We start from the raw sequence: 24,016 nt of genomic DNA, 5'->3' as shown, positions 1-24,016 counted from the left end.
TCCCCAGTCTTTGGAAGCTTTTTTCGATGTTTTTTTTTTTTTTTTCCACTTTCTTTCACCATTGTGTTAGTGTTGATAATACCCATTGACCTATTTTCCTGTTCACTGATGGTTCTCTTGGCTTTGCCTAGCCGGCTGGTGGCGCCAGTTAGAAGTGTTGTTCATCTCTGTTCCTGTTTTTCATTCCTGGAATTTCTTTGGATGCTGTCTCATGGTTTGCACATCTGTGCTAACGGCAGCCGTCTGATGATGAGGATTGACCTCCTTTTCTGCTATAACCTTTATTATGTTGCTGGCATGTACTTGAAATTCCCCATGTGATAATTACAACATCCCTGCTATATCTGATCCTCAAATTTTTCATTGCTCTGTCTCTTTGGACTTATCTCACTTTTTTAATAACTCTTAGGATTTTGTTGAACATTGGGCCTCTTGAGTAGAATAGTCGAGACTGAAGTAGTCTTGATATCTGAGAATGGCTACACTGGTCCCTTTTCGAGGCTTCCAGAGGGCTTGAACCAGTTTAGTCAGGAGTTATATTGACTTTGGGTTTTACTGTTGAAATAATTTTTCTCAGAGACTTCAAATTATTGTAGCGTTCTTTACTCTGTGTATAGGGCCGGAGATGTTTTGCTGGAGAGTTTTTCTCAGTTCCTGTTCCACACTCAGTTTTTGGCACTACACTTAGAGTCTCCTTTTTGCACCTCCCCCAACAATGTCCTCTGGATTCTCGCTAGTAGGGTGGAGAGGAGGCTTGGGAGGGGAAAGGAGGCGGAGGTGGGAGGGGTGGCTTCTTGTCTGTCTCAGGGAGGTCGTGGGTACAGCCTTCTCTGATTCTGCATCTGTGCCCAGGATGTGCTCCTGCCCCATTCTCGGCAGAGAGTTTTAACCTGCTATACACATCTCCCAGCCGCATTGGATTTTCATCACTTGAGAGTTTAAGAATGTTCTGCAGCCAAGGTAGAGAAGAAGGCTCTCAGCCAGGCTTTGTGCCTTCCCAGCACCGGCTCTCTCCTCCCGGAAGCCTTCCATCACCATCACCGCTGTCATCGTCATCACCAGAATGAGTGTGCAGGACATTGCCTTGGCCCGGCTGTTTTTTTCTTTTTCATTTTTTTTTTTTTTTTGGTTTGTGCGGTTTGTGTGTATATGTGGGGTGTGTGTGTGTGTAAAGTGTGGTTGTAGAGTAAATCTTCTGAGTTGTGGTGAATTATCTTGTGTCTGTAGCCCCCAGGGCTTCTTCTTTTGAACTAGCCCTACTTAGCCTTTGCAGCTTAAAATTGTAACTAAATCTTGTTTTTGCCAACGGTTGGCATTTGCCCCAGGTAAATAAATGCGTGCATCTCCTCTCTCTGAATTGCCTTTCTTCTTTTAGATGTCCAGGTGAGCTGTTGCCTTGCAACTTCAACTCTGATGGGTTCAGCTTGTTGTTTTCTGTCCTGTTTGTTTGTTTGTTTGTTTTTACATTGGAGAGATACTCTTGTAATATCTTTGTCCTAAATGGAAGCCTCGTCCTGTTCTTTTGTTAATGTGTTGTAAAAGTTGGAATGATTTTAGATCTACAAAAACGTGGCATGGATAGTACAGAGTTTCCCATTTATTCTTCACCTAGTCTTAATGTTAACATCTTTCCGAACCATGGTACGTTTGTCAAAACTTAGAAAGAAACATTGAAGTCGTACTACTAATTGAGCTACAGACTATTCAAATTTCTCTAGTTTTTCTAATGTCCTTTTTTATTTGTTTGTTTCAAGATGCAATCCACTATACCATAAATCCTTTTAATACCTGTTTTTAAACTTTATTTTGTATTTTTCATGGTATGCCATACTGTATGGCTATTATCAAATCTGTTATTTTTGCTTTATTTATTTATTTGACAGAGAGAAAGAGACAGGGAATATAAGCAGGGGGAGCGGGAGAGGGAGAAGCAGGCTTCCTGCTGAGCAGAGTGCCCAGTGCTGGACTCAATTCCAGGACCTTGGGACCATGACCTGAGCTGAAGGCAGATGCCTAACAACTGAGCCACCCAGGCGCCCATGTTATTTTTGATTTAATCTTCAAACTTTGTTTCTTTAAATTTTGAAGGCATCACTTAAAAGTTGTATTGAGTAAATATGTGTTTAGTAATATCAGTATGTGAATCCCTGTCATTTTCTACCAGTTCTTGCTTATGGTACTTTCTTTCCTTATGTGCTTGGTTAACTTTATCTGCTCCTGATTCTATTTGGAAAATTATCTGTAGAAATAAACTCCAAAGAGTAAAAAGTGCCTTCCTCCAGAGAATCTTTGCATTTGTTTTAGTTGGGCCCCTTAAGGCTTCTTCACTGTGAGCCCACCCAGACCAAATTCTGAACTTGAGGTTAACTGGACTAAAGTTGCAAATCCATGTGAGACTGATTGACTTCTGGTTTACTTTTGCCCTAAGAATATGGTCTTCGGTGTTCCTTTACTTCGCTTCACTCTTTTTTTTTTTTTTTTTTTTGAGAGAGAGAGCGAGCAGAAGTAGGGGGAGTGGCAGACAGGAGGAGAAGCAGGCTCCTTGCTAAGCAAGGAGCACGATGTGGGACTCTCCATCCCACAACCCTGGGATCATGACCTGAGCTGAAGGCAGACACTTAACCGACTGAGCCACCCAGGTGTCCGAACTTCTTTTCACTCTTATTAGAAGGTCTGCGGGCTTTATTTTGATCTTTTCAGCTCTTTGATACTCTTTAAATGATGTTATATCCAGCTTTTAAAATTTTCATTAGGAAGGCTTGTTCAAATAACCTAATCTTTTACTTTGGGCTACCAGAGAACTTTCTGTTTTTCCAGGGCAGAAGTCTAGCTTTTCAATGTTCGTGCAACAGTGCTGAGTTACAGACTGGCGCTGCCATGAGTGCTTGTCGCTTTGAGGCCAGACCAGATTTGGGGTCGTATCTCAGGTCTGCCATGTAAACTTTGTTACCTTGCACAAGTCACTTAACTTCGTAAGCTTGTTTTCTTTATATGTTACAGCTGTTAATAATTCATTGGGCAGCTAGGATTAAATAACATGATTGAAAGTTAGGCATATTGTAGCAGTTTCCAACTGCTGCTGTAACAGTTTACCACAAACTCACTGACACAAAAGCACAGGTGGCAGAAGCAAAAATAAGTAAGTAGGACCACGCCAAACTAAAATGTTTCTGCACAGCAAAGGAAATAATAACAAAATGAAAAACAACCTGCAGAAAGGAAGAAAACATTTGCAAGTGACATACCTGATGTTAATTTTTAAGATTAGCATGCAGCCCAGCAGCAAAAAAAGAAAGAGCAAATAACTCAACTTTGAGTTGAGTTATTTGGGCAAAGGACTTGAGTAGACATTTCTCCAAAGAAGACATACAAATAAATGGCCGACAGTTGTATGAAAAGGTGCTCAACCTCAGTCATCGTCAGGCAAATGCCAGACACAGCTTAATGAGATGAACACCTCACACCTGTTACAGTGACTGTTCTTAAATAGTTCTCAAAAGTTAAGGGTTGGTTGAGGACTTAGAGAACCCTTAGACATTGTTGGCAGGACTATAAATTGGTACACCCACTACAAAAAATGGAGCGGAGTTTTCCCAGAAGATTAAAAGTAGAAATATCACATCCGGCAATTCCGCTCCCGGTATATATTCAAAGGAAATGGGATTCTGTCCTGCGCTGTAGTCACTGCAGCACTGTGCACAACAGCCGGCTGTGGACATAACCTAAATGTGCATCAACAAATGAGTGAATTAAAAAAATGTAGTATGTATACACAACAGAATATTTTTCAGTGTTAAAAAAGAAGGAAGTTCTGTCATTGATGACAATGTGGGTGAACCTCGAAGGCATTACAGTAACTGAAATAAATCCTAGCACGACAAGTACTGCGTAGTCTCACTTACATATGGAATTTTAAAAAGTTGAATTCAAAGAACTGGGGAGTAGAGCAGTGGTTTACCAGGGCCTTAGGGATTGGGGGGAATGGGGATATGTAGGTCAAAGGGTTCCACCTTTCCGTTATAGGAGGAGTAAGTTCGAGGACATACGGTAGGCGTGGTACCTGTAGGTAATAATGCTATATTGTATACTTGAAATTTGTTAAAAAGAGTAGATTCTAAGTGTTCTTAACACACACAAAGAAATATGGTAACTGTGCAAAGTGATGGATAGGTTAATTACTTTGTGGTAATCGTTTCACAATGTCTGTGTATATTAAGACATTACATTATATACCTCAAGTGTGTATAATTTTTATTGTCAATCATACCCTTAAACACCTAGGAAAAATAACAACATATATTTATTATTTTAACCATTCTGGAGATAAGCAGTGCAAAATGGATCCCACCGACTAAAATTGTGGTGTCATTGGGGTGGAGGTCCCTTCTGGAAACTCTAAGGGAGAATCCATTTTCTTGCCTCTTTTAGATTCTAGAGGTTGCCTGCATTCCCTAGGTCATGGCTTCTTTCTGTCTTCAAAGCCAGCAATGGCTGTTCTGGTCTTTTTTGCAGCCGTCATTCTGGTTCTGACTCTTCTGCCTCCCCCTTTCATCTTCAGAACCCTTGAGATAACATTGGCCCCACCTAGACATTCTAGGCTGACCTCATTATCCCTCAGTCCAGTGCTAGCAGTCTTCAGCCCCCTTGCCATGTTCTGTAATGTTTTCACAGATTCTAAAGATCCAAATGTGGACATTTGGGGGAGGGGACATTATTCTGCCTGCTACGTTCATGTATGCATTTGTGTGACTTTGTAATTGTTTTCTGATCATATGTGTAGCACTTCCATACTTAAATAATAATCTCTTTGAGGAAGGAGATTGTTACTTTGTATCCCATCACTTTTTTTGCATTTTTCCCTCTGTAAATGTATAATGGAATTTTTTAATGAGTTGAATGTTTCTGATTGTAATTGTAAACTCTTTTTAACAGTTGTGATTTACTAGACTGGATTAATTTGGGGGGAAGAAAGCAGAGATGAACTATCTTATTTATATTCTGTACGTCTAAATATGAAATGGATTTTTATTTAAAGCCAAAGCAGTAATTAAGAGATGTCTAGCTAATCAAAGTATATTAAGTTCTGAGATATCATTTCCATATCAATGTGCCTGCTTTGAAACTCTTTAGTGAACTAGACAGAATTTTTAAAAACCGGAGGGGAAGGAAACAATGTAACGAGACTGCCACACAGTGCTTGACATTTTCACATTTTCCTTTCCTGCTCACAGCTATCTTCAGTCTTCCTTTGGCGACTAAACTGAGGCTCAATTAAAAGTAAATTAACTTATCCAAAGCACGGAGGAAAGGCTGTTTTTAACAGAAAGTCATCAGTTCCATAACTGGTTGCAATATGAGTATATTTCAAATTCTTAAATAGCTCTTTTCTTTCTGAATGAAATTTTAGTATGAAATAGCTTGCTGATTTCCACTAGAGGCGGAAGTATCTACACTTAGAATGGTGCCCCACATCTTAACCAGAGATCTTAGATGCAAAGTCAGCCCTCATTAAAGAAAACAGAATCTCTGGTTCCTTCCAAATGAAAATTTAGCAGAATAAAAGATTCTGTGAGCAGTGGCAATAACCTTGTACATACTTCGGCTTGTCGGGACTGTGTGCCAGTTCTTTCCTGTCTTCCTTGGGGCCTCCCTGTCCTCGAGCAGGGGTTTTCCTGGATTGAGAAGTCAGTCCAGAGATGTCACACCTCCCCGGAGTTCTTTTCTTGCCCCGATTCCTCATGTTTCTTCCTTCCCCTCTGTTGCCACCTTCTGCATCTCCATGGGAACTGCGGAAGAGTTCGGTCTTTCTGGTTGGCGTGTGATAGCGGCGGTGAGGAAGTTATCAGGTGGGAACAGCTGAAGGAGGAGAAAAGTTTTACTCTAGAATCGTGACTCTGCGTGTGTGCTCTGTGGCATGCTCAGCTCTCCTTAGGATGAGGAGTCCTGCTTCGGCCGTGTGGCCCTCAGAGGCCATTTTTGGGAACACGGCGTGCGGAGCTGATTCCGGGGAAGGCTCGAGGCTGCTGCGCAGCTCCTGTCGCTCCCCTTTGTCCCGATGCTTCGTCTCACATTGGGAAAGCACATCTGTCCTCATTTTAACAACAGCAAGTTGCAGTATAGTTTGTGCCAAGCGCACGCTAATTAGACTACGTAAATTATCACCTGCTATCATTACCGTAGCTCTTGGAGGTGAGGTACGATCATCCTTTCCTCCTGCAGACAAGAAGCTTCAGGCACAGAGAGGATAAGGAATTTATCCCGGCTCTCGGGGCCTGAAAGTGGAGTCTGGAGGTTGAAGCCAAGTAGTCAGACTCTTCTGTCTTCTTTCTCTAGTTGCAGTCTTTGTGTGTTTGATTCCCTGCAGAAGGTCATCTGCTTTGTGCAGTGGTGGCCAGTTTGCGGCTGTTAAAATGTGACCTTCAGAATGTTCCTGTACGAGTCTTAAAATTTTTTTTTTCTTTTTTTGACAGAGAGAGAGATCACAAGTAAGCAGAGAGGCAGGCAGAGAGAAAGGGGGAAGCAGGCTCCATGCTGAGCAGAGAGCCAGACTTGGGATTTGATCCCAGGACCCTGAGATCCCGATCTAAGCCAAAGGCAGAGACTTAACCCACTGAGCCACCCAGGTGCCTCTGTACAGGTCTTTCTTTGCATCAGTGACATGCCTTTTCATATGATAACAGAGTCTTAACAAAAGTTTAAAAAATTTTGCTGAAGTCTGATTTATTGTTCTTTCCTAAAATTTCCGCTTTTTCTGTCCTACTGTAAAAGGGTTTGCCAAACTCAGTGATACTAAGATTTTCTTCTTTGTTTTTCTTTTGGAAGTTTTAGTTTTAGTTTGCATTTAGGTCTGTGGCCCATTTCAAGTTAACTTTTGTATATGGTGTAAGGTGAGGATTTGTGTGTCCGAATACGGACATCCATCTCCACGTACTGAGAAGGTCATTCTTTTCCCCGTTGTTTGAAATCAAGTGACTGCAGACACATGTGTCTGTTTCTGAGCCATCTATTCTGTTCCACGGATCCATCTGGATCTCCCCCCGCCTCTACCACACTCTCGTGATTATTCTTGCTTGATTATGATAAGTTCTGAAATCTGGTGTGGTTAAATCTCCTATATTTATTCTTTTTCAAAGCTGCGTGGCTGTTTTAGGTCCTTGGCATTTCCTGTATAAATTCTAAAATCAGCTTGTCAGTTTCTGCATAAAAGCTTGCTGGGATTTTTTAATTTGAATTGCATTGAATCTATAGATCATTCTGGGAAGAATTGCTATCATAACAATATTGGATCTTTGGATCCAAAAATACAGTGTTTATTTAGGTCCTCTTTAATGCAGTGGTTATTTAGGTCCTCTTTAATGTCTCTCCGCAGTGTTTTGTGGCTTTTAACTCTACAGATTTACTCATCTTTTGCCAAAGGTATCCACATTTGCTGAAATAAATTCTTAATTTCATGTCTTTTGATGCTGTTGTAGATGACATTGTTTTTTATTTTAGTTTATGATTGTTAGTATCTAAACATTCAGTTTATTGACTTTTTGTTCTGTAACCTTGCTGGACCTATTATTTAGCAACATTAAAAATAGTAATATTTCTTAGACTTCTTACATGAACAGTCATGCCATTTGTGTATAAATACAGTTTTACTTCTTTCTTTTAATCTGGATGCCTTTTGTTTCTTTGTCCTGCCTTGCGCCCTGGCTAGAACCTCTAGTACAGCCTTAACTAGCACTGGGGAGAGTAGGCGTCCTTGCCTTGTTCCCCATGTGTTGGTGAAAGCACTCATTCTGTTCCCATTCTTTAGGTCTCAGACCCATCATTCACTCCAGTTAACCTCTTGTAATTCTCCTTCATAACATCTTGCTCTTTTTCTTCACAGTCACAGAAGTGTAATTATAAAATTTGCTTAATGTACTTTTTTCTCACTTGTCTCCAAAGACTGTATCTGTATCATTATCCTCCCTAGGACCTGGCACGCAGTAGGTGTATACGAAATACTTTTTGAATGAGCCCTGAAAAAACTGTTCATTCTTGCTTTCCTGTTGACCATCAGTGTTCTTTTTAATGAAATGTATAAGAAATGGGAAAATAATACCACATGAATTATTAATAACCATTCAAATCTTCTTTTTTTTTTAACCATTCAAATCTTGAATCACTTTATTTTTGAATGCTTGAACCAAAAGCTAAAAATCATCAGTAATTGCTTTCATGGCTTTGATTACAAAGTTCACTTATTTAAAGATTTTATTTTTTAAATTATTATTATTTTTTTAAGTAACCTCTACATTCAGTGTGGGGCTGGAACCTATGACCTCACAATGGGGATTCCTATGCTCTGCCGAGTGAGCCAGCTAGTTGCCCCATAAGCTGATTTAAAATATGTTCTCATGATAATGAATTTGTGGGTTTGGGAACTAATTTTAATTTTACTCATTTTTCTACATTTTTGTGGCAGCTATGGTTAACCTTTCTTATCAAACATCAGGATACATAGAAATCTGTTAACTTCTAAGTTAGGCAATGATAGTGGGTTCTAAAGACAATTTATATGGATGAATAAAAAATGTATGTATTTTCAGGGAAGTTGAAAATGCAGAATTGTAGAGCTGCCATTAATACAAGTTTTTCGGGTGAAAGTTTGGAAGAGATTAATCATGTTAATCTAATGAAAAAATGTGAACTCTCCCATAAATTTATTATGTAGGAGTTTGATAATCCTAGACCATTTAGATAAGGGAACGAGTCTGTACCAGGTATATAGATAGACAGCATCACCTGGAATCAGATGAGGTTGGATAAAAGGAACATAATTTTCTTTCCTGCTATCCTCCTATCCCTGTGTTTCCTGTATTCTGTTTGTATTTGAAAAGATTTGCTACAAATGCCTCAGTCGTGTGTTCTGGCTATCAAGTAGCAATGTCGGTGTACTTTGGGTAACTCACTTCTAACGTTAGGAGTTTCTCATTGTATAGTTTCACTGTTTCTGTCTTTATTTTCCCAAGCAGATAAAAGTAAAAACGTAGATTACTTAGTAAACATCCAGCTTTCTCCTTTATAAGTGCTTTATTTCAATTTATGAAGCTGCTTAAAAATTGAATTATTTAAAATGCATTAAGGAAGCTGTGTAAAATAATAGTGGGAATTTTGAAATGTGAATACTTACTACATTTAATATTGTGGAAATTTAGATATTGCTTTGGATGGGATAAGCTTTTATTATTAATAGTTAGGGACACTAATGTCTAAAATTTGCATCATTTAAAAATGTCATTTTTCAGAATCTTAGGGGGAAAAAGCTCTTTAATTAATTGAGGCTTTAAATGAGTCAGAATTTCATGGGCAAAATTTTAATTAATGAATATTGGTGTGTAATTAGAAACATTGTTAGAATCTTAATGATTGACCTACCAGTGAATGTTATGACTGCGTTTTAAATATAATTCATGCTAAGATTTAATTGCATTTTTGCATTTTGTTTGCTCTGCTTGAAATGAAGGTCACATGTAAAACGAATATACTTTTTTCCTACCATAGAATGTACTCTCTCAGCATTAATAGGATTGGCACTGGTAGGTTCACAAGAACAACAAAAAAAAGCTCACACAAAACAAACCAAATTTCTTTATGTTTCACAGATGTATCTAGTGATTTTTCCAGAAGGAACAAGGTATAATCCAGAACTAACAAAAGTCATTTCAGCTAGTCAAACATTTGCTGCTCAAGAAGGTAAGTAAAAACTTGACTGTACTTGAAAAATAATTTTTAAAAATAAATATCTTTTTCATTTTTGTTCCTGGAGAGGATATTTATGTCTTAAAGCAATGGAAATGAGTTAATGTGTTTATTTCTTTAGAGAATATATGTGTCATCTCTTTGGAAATGAAGTTTCTTCATTAAATCTTATGCATGTTTATATATATATATATGAGATTAAATTCGAGGCCTTGCTAAAATACATATTCCAGTGCCATGGATTTAGTGAAAATCTGGCTGGGTACCAGATTGTGGAGCTTTTTCTCCATTGTGGGTTGTGTGATGGAAAGAGTCTCTGTTCTGTGGGCTGACAGACCTGGGCTAGAGTCCCAACTCTGACGTCCGTCAGGTATGTGGGTGCGAGTTGCCTCATGGACTCAGCTTGTCTCCTCATCTCTTGGGACATAGTACCTCAGAGGTATACCTATGATTGCCTATGTATACGAATTACATTAGAAGTATGTCAAGTTCCTACTGGAGAATGTCATGCAAATTTGGTTCACAGTACTTGGAAGTTACAAATGTCCCCAATAACAGGAATGTTCTTAGTATCTGTGTTTTAGAAAGTTGGAAAACTAATATACCTATAACCTATTCAGTTTCGCCAGTTTGGGATATAAACAGAAAACAGTGGCTGAGCTGTGTTCTCCCTATTGCCCTTAATGATGGGCTGTGAATTAGTATACGATCTCCGTACATTGATCCCTAAGCACTTCCTGAGCCCATGCCTTGAGGTGTGTATGGGGCTGTCTCGGAGAACTTGTTGGCAGCAAGAGCAGTGTCTCAATCTGCTCTGACCAACATGGCAGCTCCTACCCACATGTGGTAGTGCATCAGGGGAAATGAATTTTTATTTTTGTTAATTTTAACTAATTCATTGGGATCTGATACAAAATTCTTGATAATTCCATTATTGGAATTCTTTCCCTAGACTTCTGTAGGGCTTGTCTCCATTTCCTCCTCCCTATCTGGTGATTCCCGGCAGTCTCCTTTCTAGCCTCCTCGTCTGCTTCATTCTCTCCTGTTTCATATGTTGTTCTAATGTCTGACTTTGCTCCTTCATTCATTTCATTTTCATATTTTTTCTTATGGCCTTCATCCAGATCCATAGCTTTGACCACCGTTTATTTGATTGCTGATGGCTCAAAAAAGCTTTCTTCCACCCGCATCTGTTTGACTCTAGACCTGTAGGTGTAGCTGCCCAGAAGAGATCTTCACTTGATTGGCCCAAAGGCCAGTGATGCTCGACATCACTCACCATTAAGGATAAACAAATCAAAACTACAATGAGATATCACCTCACACCTGTCAGAGTGACTAAAATCAAAACACAAGAAACAACAGGTGTTGGTGAGGATGTAGAGAAAGAGGAACCCGCATGCTCTGTTTGTGGGAATGCAGAGTAGTGCAGCCACTCTGGAAAACAGTATGGAGTTTCCTCAGAAAGTTAAAAATAGAGTTACCCCGCCATCCAGCAGTTGCACTACTGGGTATTTACCCAACGAGTACAAAAATGCTAATTCAAAGGGACAAATACACCCCAGTGTTTACAGCAGCATTGTCAACAATAGCCAAATTGTGGAAAGAACCAAATGTCCATCAACTGATGAATAGATAAAGATGTGGTCTCTATATACAATGGAATATTACTCAGCCGTAAAAGGAATGAAATTTGCTATTTGTAAGATGTGGGTGGATCTTGAGAGTTATAATGCTAGGTGACGTAAGTCAGAGAAAGACTTTGCATAATCTTATTTATTTCCTGAGGACCTCATCTCCAAATGCAGTCACTTAGGGGTTAGGGCTTCAAAATGAATTTGGGGGGTTGGAGGATGGAGGGGTCACATGAGTCCATAACAGGGTCTTCTATTATCTTCCTATATGTTACTCTATTTAATACTAATATTTCTTAATTCATTACTTTTTAAAATAATTTAAGATGAATATTTACCTTGTATTATCCAATCTCACTAAGATGTCTGTTTAAGATAGTTCCTAAAAGATACTTAAATTTAAAAATCCACAGTAATTTTGTAATGCTAGATCAAGTATTTTTAAGTAATTCTTAAAATGGCATAATCATGATATATACCCTAGCTTTTTAATCTGATAATAACCCACTCACCTGTAATTAATCATTATTAATCTGTTCTTTTTCTCTGAGTTGTAGATCTTTTTAAAGTTACCAGAAGGGGGGAAAATGAATAATTTGTCTTATAGATATAATTTTTAATTACTGATTGTTCTTTCTTTAAATTCTACAATTGGAGAAACTATTGCTCTCTATCAAAACTGTATTTTCTCATGACTATAAGGTAACTATTTTCTACCATACACAAAAGAAATTGATTTGTGAACCATATATCTAGAAAAAAGTGTTTCCTGTTTTCTTTCCTCTTAGGTCACAACTATAATCAAGATTACTTCAAAATAAAAATGAAAGAACTTGTTTCTCCATCTGTTAAACTAATTTTTCTTCGAGAAAGTTGAAACTTAGTAGCACCTTTTAGTCCGTGATAGTCACATTATTAATATTGCTCCTAAAATACCTTCCTTTGAATCTAACTTTAAAAAATAATAGAAAAACCCAAACCAGCCTGTTTAATTTAGATTTTTAACATGTGATATGTGTTAATGTGTTTAAATAATTACACCTTCTACTCTTTAGTTTTTCATGGTCATTGGTACTGGCTGGCTTAAGAAGTATGAGTGATGGATATGGGTGTGTCTGTCTTAACTCTAAATATTTTAAGGTTCTGGTTATTACTATTTCTTAGAAGCGTTTTACTTAAAAAATGTATTAGGGGGCACCTGGGTGGCTCAGTGGGTTAAGCCGCTGCCTTCGGCTCAGGTCATGATCTCAGGGTCCTGGGATCGAGTCCCGCATCGGGCTCTCTGCTCGGCAGGGAGCCTGCTTCCCTCTCTCTCTCTCTCTCTCTGCCTACCTCTCCATCTACTTGTGATTTCTCTCTGTCAAATAAATAAATAAAATCTTTAAAAAAAAAAAAAATGTATTAGCCACAGACTATGGCCATTCGGTATTAAGGTTGTTATTTAAGAGAATGTCTGTGTTACCATGTCATGAATTCTATTAAGAATATTAATATTCTTAACAATATTAATTGTTCCCCTCAGAGGTTGTCATTGTAATGCTTTCTAAATTTCCTTCTCACTTCAAACTGAATGTTAGTTACTTCTTTAAAGAAGACTTACTCATATTTCTAAACAAATTAGTCAAGATTTTGTTTTTAGTTACAGTCTCTCCAAGACAAAAATTAAGATTTTAAAAGGTCTGAAATATAAGTAGACTCTTCAAGAAACTCTTAAATGTCAGGTAAGCAAGGTATATATTGAAACTGTTTCACTTTGTAATAGTAAATTAGGGAAAAGGGAATTTTATTTTTAGAAAGGCTAGCATGCAACTTGTCATTTAAAAAAATCAATGGTGAGGAGCACCTGGGTGGCTCAGTCGGTTAAGTGGCCACCTTCAGCTCGGGTCATGATCTTGGGGTCCTGGGATTGAGCCCATGTTGGGCTCCCTGCCTAGCAAGGAGTCTGCTTCTCCCTCTCCATCTGCCTGCTGCTCCCCCTGCTTGTGCTCTCTCTGTCTCAAACAAACAAATAAAATCAGTGATGAAACATTTAGTAAGAAAAACTGCAACAGAATATGTAAATATAATAGTATTATATGAATATAAATAAAATAGTATCAGATAAAAATGATCATTCTAAAATTGTGTTTATTAAATGTTTGTTTTGTGACATGCCCAATTAGATCATTTTAATTTAAATCCAACAAACTGGTCAAGGAATGACGTCTTCCTCTTCTGACTTCCCATGGTAGTTCATTTCTTTATCAGTTTTTGAACTATTAATGCAGTTTTGTGTTGTCAGGTATCTGTCAATCTTTGCAGTGATTTGTGAGGTGTAGGATTCTGCCTGTTCCTAGGAAGGCTACAACATAAATCTCATGGGCCTCAGTTACTATTGAATGAAAGATCATAGATGGTTCAGGATATAAAAATCGAAAAGAATCACATTGGACTTGTATTCCCAGTCTAGAATTCTTTATTCTTTGTATTTATTTATTTGTTTGAGACAGAGAGTAAGAGAGAGAGAGAGAGAGCACAAGTGAGGAGAGGAGCAGAGGCAGAGGGAGAAGGATGCTCCCCACCGAGCAGGGAGCCCGATGTGGGGCTCGATCCCAGGATCCTGGGATCAGGACCTGAGCCGGAGACAGACGCTTAAGCTAACCAACTGAGGCACTCAAGCACCTCTAGAATTTTTTATTCCTGTATGCAAGGCATTTTTGGAAAAGAATAGGGATGAATAAAGGGAGTAAGATAGCTTTTAAATTATATTTATATTTATAGTGCTTCCCAAGAAACTGGTTGTTTCACTTTGCATATCAACCTCTCCATCACTGTCTGAATTACAGCTATATCTCATTCTCATCCTTTGGTCTACTCTTCCTCCCCGGTTCTGTAGCATGTTTCCGCCTGGCCCCTAGGCAAGTCACAGCCTTGGGGATGATAGCCGGGAGCACCAAGGGGAGTAGTGTAGAGAGGATCAAGTCACCACTGTATGCTCGTGCAGGGCTTTGGACAGAGCAAATGTCCAGGACTTTTTAAAGTTTGGTTTTGCTTGAGGCCACTTCCATACCATTTACTTAAAATTTTTACCAAAATAAATATTATCCCTTATTCCCCTAGCCTTTTCACTCCTTGACTGGCTCATTTGTGATTAAGAATTCAGCTGTTCAGGCCATGGCCCACGTTCTGAGTCCGTGGTTATTGAAGTGTCGTCTGAGCCAGCAACATCAGCATTGTCTTGGAAATGCCTTGACATCCAGATCCACCCCACATCTGCTACATCAGACATTCCAGGGGTAGCGTTCTGCCTTCCCCACGATTCTGGTGCCTCCGAAAGTTTTAGAACCACTCATTTAAATAAGATTAGTCATGTGCTCAGCAGGTTACTTGAGTCAGATTTTTGTGTTTTCTAGGACATGTGGATCTAATATTTATTGGTGAGCGAACCTTTATTTTATACTTAGGCCTAACTAAGAGACAGGGGAGTTTGGTGGCAGTTACGTACCCACTGTAGGAGACTTGGAGGTGGGTACAGGGAGGCTCTCCACGTGGGTCCTGGTAACATCCAGACACTGCTGCTGCTGTAATAGCTCCTACCCTTCTCTTATGTGAAATGTTTGATTTTGACTAAGTTCCCGTAGTCATTATAGATATATTGCTTTTCAGAGGTTACTAAGAAATTTGGAATCTTAATGCATCTTAATCCTCCTAAACCTGTTAAAGTGAGCTTCATATTGTTTTGTTTTGTTTTTTACTATAGCAGCTGGCAAGGTGACATATTTAGACTTAGTAACCCTAGTAATAATAAAAAAGATGAACTTAGGGACGTATCTATAATGGCAAACTGAATACCTCGAATTTTCGAATTATTGGAACAAGTAAAATAAGATCCTTGTAGTTTTAAAACTCCTTAGGCTTAATAGCATTTGCTTTTATCCTATGAATAGCACAGACTGTTGTGTAGGTTTAATTGTCCTTTTAAAACAAAAAAGGAATTTTTTTCCTTTGTAGACTAAATAAAAATTATTACGCCTTGCAATGTCATGTTAATAAGTTTAGGTGGCAGGCTAAACTAGTATTTGCAGTATATGGTGTTAATCAACTCAATATTAAAAGAGCACATGCTAACCTAAGAAAAAAATATAAACTGGAAAAATGGGAAAAGCTCATGAATGGGAAGATTAAGAGATATGAATGATCCACACACGAACAAATGTCAACCTGGCAAACATTAAAAAAGAAAGTTACTGCCCAGTGTTGACCCACATTTGGTGGAGCGGGCACACTTCTTTAGCAGGGAGCTGAGGGGGCGTGTTTGCTCCTTGTGGAAGCACATTCGGAGACCTTGGTGTCTTACAGCGCTACGCGTGTGTTCTTTCATGGGTCAGGAGGCCAGAAGTCTGATGTGGGTCTCCCTGGGCTGGAGTGGGGAGGGGTGGGGTGGTGGGCTGTGGTCCTTTTTGGAGGCTTTTAGGGGAGATCTCTGCTTGCACAGGATCCTGGGCTCGGTCCGGTGCTCTGTTTCACAGTCTTGAAATTGTAGTGGGGCCTGCAAATTCTGTCTCCTTCTCCCTCTTGCTCGCTCTTCCTTGCCTTGAGCCTGCTTTCGGCCTGATTCTAACCTCGCTTTCCTTGGTTTCTTCGGCTCTGGGCCTTGTGTAGCTCTCGCCTGCCCTGCCCTGCGGCCTGCTGCCACCGCCCTGCAGTTCGCACTCCGCTCCTGCTCCTGCCGGTGTGACTGGACCCTGCCGGTTCTCAGCCCTGCCTGATCCACTTTGGCTCCTCCCTACCCGAGCAGTTCTGTTTTCCTTTTCCCTTTTGAACAGAACTATCTGTTCTTTTTTCACCTCACATCTCAGGGTGTCTTTGCCTTGAAGGAGTTTTGTTTCTCTGACAAGATTGCATCAATGAGTCATGCATATCCTTCTGTAGTTCACGATTTTAATGTCACTGCTCTAAGACCTGCCTTTTGCACACCTCACCAGCACGCTCTTGTCTACTCGCTTTGCCCCGGTTTGCCGTGGTCTGATTCTCATATAAGCAAACTCTATGTGTGCGTGCGTGTTCACACACCCACGTGTAGCACACAGGTGGTGTCACTCTTCTCCCTCTCTTTTGTGCTAAAGGAGAAGTTTGGGCCCCTGTCATTTTCCTATTTGACTCCACCTGTTCTGAAGAGGTCTGTTCCCTTCCAGTTTCCCAGTGACCTCTCGCTTAGCGGCATCCGTTTGTTGGACGGTAAGGGGGTCCTGTGGTTTTCTAAGCTTGGAAGAGCAACAGACTGGGCGTTAATAAACACATGCAGGACGGAGTGGGCTGTTGGTGTTTTCTCACCTCACTTCACCCGTTCTGTAAGCTTCCATTCCCACCCCTCCTCAGAAAGTACTCCTCCAGGTAACAGGTGACCTTTGTTTGGCCAGGGGGCCACTTCTCAGTTCTGGATCTTTCCGTTTCTTTCGTTGACTAGTTCCTTCTTGAGATGTTTTCTTCTCAGAGCCTCTGTGTCAGCCCATTCTCCTTGTTTTTCTCCTTCCTCTTTGGCTGTTCTCTTTCAAGAGCTGGAAGATAAAAGGTGGGAGCTGCAGAATGTGGGTCGGATCGAGAAAATGTGTCGGGGCACTCGAGCTGCTCCTGGCACATTCTGCAGTGAGAAGATTTTTTTTTTTCCTTAGCTTTTCTTACATATTAATGATGGGCATTTCTTATTCATCTGTTACAAAACTGATTTTTCTGTCTTTCAGCATAATTTTTTAAAATACTGCTTTGCCTTTCTGTCTTCTCACTAACTTAATGAATTCTAGTAAGTGTTCTTACTGAATACCACAGAGTGATTCTGTGGAGCTTTGGACTTAATAAAATTGGGTGAGCTCCAAAAGCAAAGAAGGATGTATTAACTAATTTAATCGACAAATGAATGTTTCCCAGCCTTGTATACTACTCAGCTTTTTGTTAGAAGTTTTTGAATAAATTAAGCTGCTTCTTCCCTGGGGACTTCAGTCAGATATGTGGTTGTGGGGATCTTCTTCTTTCCCACACCGCTTTGCATTTTAAAAATTCTTCTGCAGGAGGATCCCAACATACTATAGCTGTTCTTCCTTGTGCAGCTGATTTTCCCTGGAGAGAGGCAGGAGAAGATCCAAATTAACTTTTGTCTAGTCTGTTTTCATGTTACTTCAGAAAGCTACTCTGTTCTGTTACACGGTCAGTAAATATTCTAATCAAGAGGAAGAGAGGCCGTGGGGAGTATGAACAGTAGTGGGACACTCAATGGATGTGATTGATTATCCTGTATAAAGTACAGTGTTTTCTCAATTACAGAAACTTTGAGAAGTATATACAATGTGTGTGTGTGTCTGTGTCTGTGTCTCAGATATACCCAAGAGAACAGAGAGCCTGTGTTCATGCAGAAACTCGTTGAGCCCTCACAGTTCATATGAATGTTCACAGCAGCGTTATGTATAGTAGCCAAAGGTTGACAACAACTCCAGGGTTATCATCCAAGCAGCAGATAAACCGAGTGTAGCCGAGCCATACAGCGGAGCATTACTCAGCCACGGAAAGTAAGGAAGCACTGATCCCTGCCCCAGCAGGGATGAGCCTCAGAAACACTGTGCTCAGTGAAAGAAGCCAGGCACGAAGGGCCACAGTACTGGGACTGCATTTGTGCAGACTGTCCAGAACAGGCAGGCCCAGGCAAGGAGAGCCCTCCGTATCTGCAGAAGGGCGGGGGCGTCTGTCTGGAGGGACGGACATGGTCTGGAATTTGATGGTGGTGATGGTGGCTCAGCTTTGTGAAGCTACTAAGAACCACTGAATCGTAGTTTGGAATGATGAATTTTATGGCATGTAAATGGTATCTCAGTTTAATTTTAAAACAACAACAACAGTGTTCTAAGCATCAAGCCCAGTGTGCCACATGAACTAGACCACAGCAGCTCTTCCCTTGGGCACTCGATGTGGCAGGGGTCTTTCAGGTACTGCCTCCCTCCTGCGTCCCTATTTGAATAGAAATAAAATTAAATCGTGGACTAGGAGTCAGAATTACATATCGTACTCCTGAATCTGCAGTGATCCTGGGCAGGATGATGCAGCCTTGATTCTGTGGCCAGAGATAAGGATGGTAGTACTTGCCTGTGCCCGGGGTTAGCAGATTGAAGGGTTTCTGATAGGTCATAAGCTTCCTGAGGGCCAGTGTTCTAACAGCTTTCCCCAGCGTCTCGTACCTGAGATGCTTAATAAATATGTAATAAATGAATGTTGATTTAAATATATCAAGTCTTAATTAAGAGTGCTTTCTAAACCTCAAGCCCTGTCCATGTATATGAGATATAGCTTTAATATATTTAATATATTGTGGTCTATTCCTAGAAATTTAAAGACAGTCTGGATATTATATTCTGCTGAGATGTTTTGTAATTAACTCATGGCCACAACCTCTCTTTTAGGCTTTGCAGTATTAAAGCATGTGCTGACACCAAGAATAAAGGCAACTCACGTTGCTTTTGACTCTATGAAGAATTATTTAGATGCGGTCTATGATGTGACAGTGGCTTTTGAAGGGACTATTGATGATAAAGGACAGCGGAAAGAAGCACCGTCCATGGCCGGTGAGTTGATATTTTCAGTGACGTCCTATATTGGCGAGTGTGTCATTAGTCTCTTCAGCGGGTACATGTACTTCATAATATTTACTTGATGTATTTTCCAAGTGTATGCTTGATCTGTTTTCCAGGTATTTTTTTACTAATCCATAACAGTTTGAATTTTACAAGTCTTTCCTGGTTGCCACAGTAGTCCTTTAGACTTCCCCATTATCATTAGCTCAGTTTCCTTCTACCCAGAGTTGGCACGTAAGGACGGAAGGCTGCAGACATCAGAGAGCAGGATGGGGAGGAGAGAGCTAACCCAGCCGTATGTAGGTCTGCTGATGGTCAGCGCCACCTTTGTGTGGACTTGTGAAATTTAGTATCTCTTTGGCAAGAAGAAACAGTTAAATATGACTCTCTCTTTTTTCAAACCTGTGCTGGGGTTTTTGTGGGGGTTTTGTTTTTTTGTTTGTTTTGGTTTTTTAAGTAGGCTCCATACCCAGCGTGGAGCCCAGCAAAGGGCCTGAACCCACGACCTTGTGACTGAGACCTGAGTTGAGATCAAGAGTTTGACAGTTAACTGACAGAGCCACCCAGACATTCTAACCTATGTTGGGTTTTAAAGACTTTTTAGCTGTTGCCTATATATATATGTCAGATGTAACAAGAAAAAATAGAATTTTAAGTGGGCAGAATATTTTAATTGAATATAACCAAAAAGACACTCTTGACTGGTAGAGAAATTTAAATACAGGATTAGGCAAACAAGGAAATGGGAAGTGTTGCCTTACCGAAGTGTCCATTCGAGCTGTGATCGAGAGAGCGAACCCGAACTTTGTATGTCACATGTGATATACAAACACTTGTGTTGAAGAGTGAAATACCAGGCCTGTCAAGTATGTGTGTCAGTGGGACCTCCTAATGACTGATGTCCAAAGTACTTCCAGAAGACATAGAGAGTAGCTTCCCAGAGCAGGAAGTTGGGAGAGAGGTACCGAAGGATGAAGCACTAACTGGAGGTGAATGGGGTGAACTCGGTCACAGTGACTGGAAGTACAAATCTGAAGTAGTAGACTGATCGCTCTCACATTGCCTTTGACACAGAGCAGTTGTCATGTAGGAAGCTGAAGATTTTTTTCACTTTTTTTTTCTTTAAATATTTTATTTATTTATTTGACAGAGATCACAGGTAGGCAGAGGCAGTCAGAGAGAGGGGGGGAAGCAGGCTCCCTGCTGAGCAGAGAGCCCGATGCGGGACTCGATCCCATGACCCCGGGATCATGACCTGAGCCGAAGGCAGAGGCTTTAACCCACTGAGCCACCCAGGCGCCCCAATTTGTTTCACTTTAAATGAAAATTTTTGGAACATATCCTACATCAGATAGTTTAAAAACCACAACTGTATAAAATGTACAGTGAAATGGCTTGCTTTCCACCACATCCCCCTTCGCCTAGGTCCACCTTCCCCTGCCCAGAGGTAACCACTTTTCATAAGTGTTTGTGTATCACATGTGCAAAATTAAATCTATATTCTTAACTCTAGAAATTCTTCCCTTCTTGTCAAAAAGTCAATATTTTTCTTTTTTTTACCATCAGAGGAGTCATTGACCTATTTTTATATTTGAAAACACATTCATTTAGTTCAACAATATTATCACTAGTTTATCTTTAAAAAAAACAAAGATTGAGCATTGTTTTATTGTTCAGGAGAAGCAGATCTGACGTTTATGAGAACCTTCGCCGGCCGCTTTCATTATGCCGCTGTCCCGTCATAAGGAACTCCTGGCTTTGGCAGTGCTCACAGGCCGAGTCCTGCCCTCTGTAGCCTGCCCTGCGAGGAGTCTGTATCCTAGCTGTCCGCTCTCTTCCACTCCACTGCCTTCTGGAATGGAAGGCTGTGTGAGGGCCAGGACGAAACCCCTCTCCTCTGGTGCCCCCCCCCAACTTGGCTGTTACCGCAACATTCCTCTTCCCTCACTCATTTGCTTTCTCTTGCTTTAGAGGTCCTGTGGCACTAAGTGCTTAAGCCACAAGGTTGGCGCTCAGCATATGGCAATCACTTACCTTCCCCCATGGGTGGGCAGCCTTGAGGAGGAAACCGCGTTAGAGCTGCGTTGTCTAGATTGCAGCCCAGCACCGCTCCTACTGCTCTGCTTCCTCTACTGCATACACATTAGTGCCAGTGGCTTTGTGTTTTCCTTACAAATTGTCTCTTTGAGAGGTTGGCCTTTCTAACTATCACACCCTGAAGCCATGTGAAAAGTAAATCTGTCATTTCAGTCAGTTAAGGGTGAATATTTCCACAAGGAAGAATATTCCAGAGTAAAATCAAAAGACTGAAGACAAACTGGGAAAATATTTGCAGCTTAGATCACAGGAAAAAAGTTGGTTTTCTTGATGTAGAAAGTGCTTCTACAAATTGAGAAGAAGGTGATCAGTAACTCAGTAGTAGGTTACAGAAAAAAATGCTTCATCTCATTCATAGTAAGAAAAATACAAATTAAGATTTTTAGCGAGGTATCATCTTTACTATCAGATTGGCAAAAATCCCAGTATCGGGTTTGGTAACAGGCCCATGGATGAAACTCAAGTACAAGAGTCACGTCTGTACTTTGCTGTTTGGGGTGCAGGGCTGTGCAGCCTCCGCAGAAGCCGCCCTGGCAGGGTCTGCCAGCTCCACAAATGCATGGACATCGCCACTGCTGCCAGTGTGCCTGTGCACGGGAGAGGCGACATCTGGTTTTCCGTGTCACATGTTGATTTTAATTGTGAGTTTGGGACCTGTGGCTTGAAAATCCCCACTCTCATTATTATATAAATTGATTGCTATTCTGCTCAACTTTTAATTAGAATAGATTAAGATGCACTTTAAATTGATGATGTACGTTGAGTTAGGTATAAAATTCCATAAGTTAGAGTATCATAAGTACTTGGTGGTTCCGTGTGATAAGTATTAAATAGTATCTCCATACATACTATCACTTAGTATTCATATTTGATAGCCCAGTTAAAAAACATTATTTCCATAGTTGCTAGATTGTGCTTTTATATGCCACAGGCCAGTCTTTCTCAAAGCGTACTGAGTTGCATTATACTCCAAACGTATTGCAGTTCCCTCCGAGTCACCTGGGACGACTGCTGACTGCGCAGGCCTCTGCTCACCCTAGACTGCTAGTGTGGATTGGCTGCAAGGGAGGGCAGAACCTGCAGGGTTAATGAACTGTTGTGATCACGAGTCTTACAGTTTGGGCCTTAATGAGGCCTCATGTTAGAGAGCTAGGCAGCAGGTAGTGTCCCTGGTGCTTCCCGTTTTGTGGTGTCTTTGTTATAAGGTGCATACTGATCGCAGCCCACCTGGCTCTGTGCTTTGTGATTCATCTGGGCTTGTTATAAGGGTCTTTGTCTTCCCTGAACAGTGTTCACTAGGCAGAGGAGAGACAGGCCAGTCTCATTATAGACTTACTTAAAATCCTTTTCTATAGTAGGAGGTATACCACAATAAATTGTGAAGTTAAAGATAACGTTTGATGTTCTGTTTAACCACTTAGTATGGTGCTAGGCTGCTTCTTCCTATTAACATTTTCTTATATGAAAATAAAACTTACTGGGAGGGGAAAATTACAGGTGGTCCAAAAGAAGAAGGAAGAAACTCCACAGGCTGACCTGTCCAGATGCAGTTAACAATTTGAATATTTTCCTCAAAATCTTCCTTTTTATAAAGTCACTGTATTGGAGTATGTGCCTTTGGATATTTTTAGATAAGGTCATTTGTATATATTGTTTTCTTTATGTCCTGCTTTTAGTCATAAACATCTTTATCTGTCAGTATATACACTTCTAGAATGTCTTAAAAATGCTACATGATGTCCATTGATGTGAGGGTATACTGGCTTATCTACCTAGTTTTCTACTCCTGGATTTATGTCATTTTTCCCCAGAGGCGAAGGGGGTGGGTTACGAGCCAGCAGTGTGGGAGCCAGGTGAGGCCCAGGTGTGTGGAGCTTGTCCCCATGCGGCACATGGACATTCTCTGCTCCTGCTGCTGGAGCTCTGCTTTTCTCTCCTGTCTCCACCTTGCCTGGCTCCCCAGGCACAGACCAAGTGGAACTTAGTTTCTCCAGAGACTAGTCCTTGTGACAGGTATGAATACTTGAAAGACTCCTATTACCCTAGCATATATGTCCTCTAGGGCTCTATGAGGGCTCCACCGGGAAAGTTCTAATTGGAAAAAAATGATACCTTGGAGCACCTGGTTGGCGGGTCCTGCTTCTCCCTCCCCTTCCAGCCCCGCCTCGTGTTCTCACTCCCTCCTAAAAAAATAAATCTTTAAAAAACGTTATACCTTAATTAAAATACTTTTTCCATATATTTCTGAATAGTATGAGAAAATTTTTGCTTATACAATAAAATAAGCACCAACTAATGTAGTTTTTACAAGTATAGAGACACGAGCTTTATTCAATTTGGAAGAAAACATTTATGTCACTTCTTTCTGGTCTCCTGAAAGTCTTTTAGTGTTTTTCTGATGATTCTCTCCTAGTTTCCATTTGGGTCCCCACCCCAGGAACTGGGCTGTTGGGGTTCCACGGCCGTCCGTGCTGGGTCTTGGTCCTCTCCAAGCCCGCCAAGGGTAGTAGCACTTGCCTACACGGACTCCTGCAGGTCGAATGAAATAGTGTAGACGAAACTGGGTTGTAAACACCAGGGTACCATGTAGATTTTACTCCCATATGAATTTGGGAGTCCTTCTCAGTATCCGTGTGTCTTCCATCCTCAGCTGATGTCTCGCAAGAGACACTGCTACACTTCCCAGGCACCACAATTACAAGTTCAAGGCTGCTCACTTTTTTTTTTTTTATAAACATATATTTTTATCCCCAGGGGTACAGGTCTGTGAATCGCCAGGTTTACACACTTCACAGCACTCACCATAGCACATACCCTCCCCAATGTCCATAACCCCACCCCCCTTCTCCCAACCCCCTCCCCCCAAGGCTGCTCACGTTTATCTCCAGCCTGCGGCCCTGCGCATCCCTGCGGCATCAGGGCTAACTACGGGTTGGCCTACCGTTGAATGATGGCGAT

General features: G+C 40.7%; 1 protein-coding gene across 1 annotated transcript in view; it reads left to right on the top strand.

Annotated features, from left to right (window-relative positions):
- AGPAT5 (1-acylglycerol-3-phosphate O-acyltransferase 5) overlaps positions 1 to 24,016 on the top strand; it is a gene marked incomplete at its 5' end in the record, with an annotated part of 53,470 nt that overhangs the window by 23,019 nt on the left and 6,435 nt on the right. The window contains 2 exons of the mRNA XM_082715129.1: positions 9,636 to 9,726; positions 18,791 to 18,952. Of these exons, the coding sequence (XP_082571255.1) occupies positions 9,636 to 9,726; positions 18,791 to 18,952 (253 nt within the window). The remainder of the gene's footprint in view (positions 1 to 9,635; positions 9,727 to 18,790; positions 18,953 to 24,016) is intronic.

Source organism: Mustela nivalis, assembly GCF_964662115.1.
Source record: "Mustela nivalis genome assembly, chromosome: 20".
NCBI lineage: Eukaryota > Metazoa > Chordata > Mammalia > Carnivora > Mustelidae > Mustela > Mustela nivalis.
Note: the sequence above shows the minus strand (reverse complement) of the source record. Positions and strands in the feature narration are given on the sequence as shown.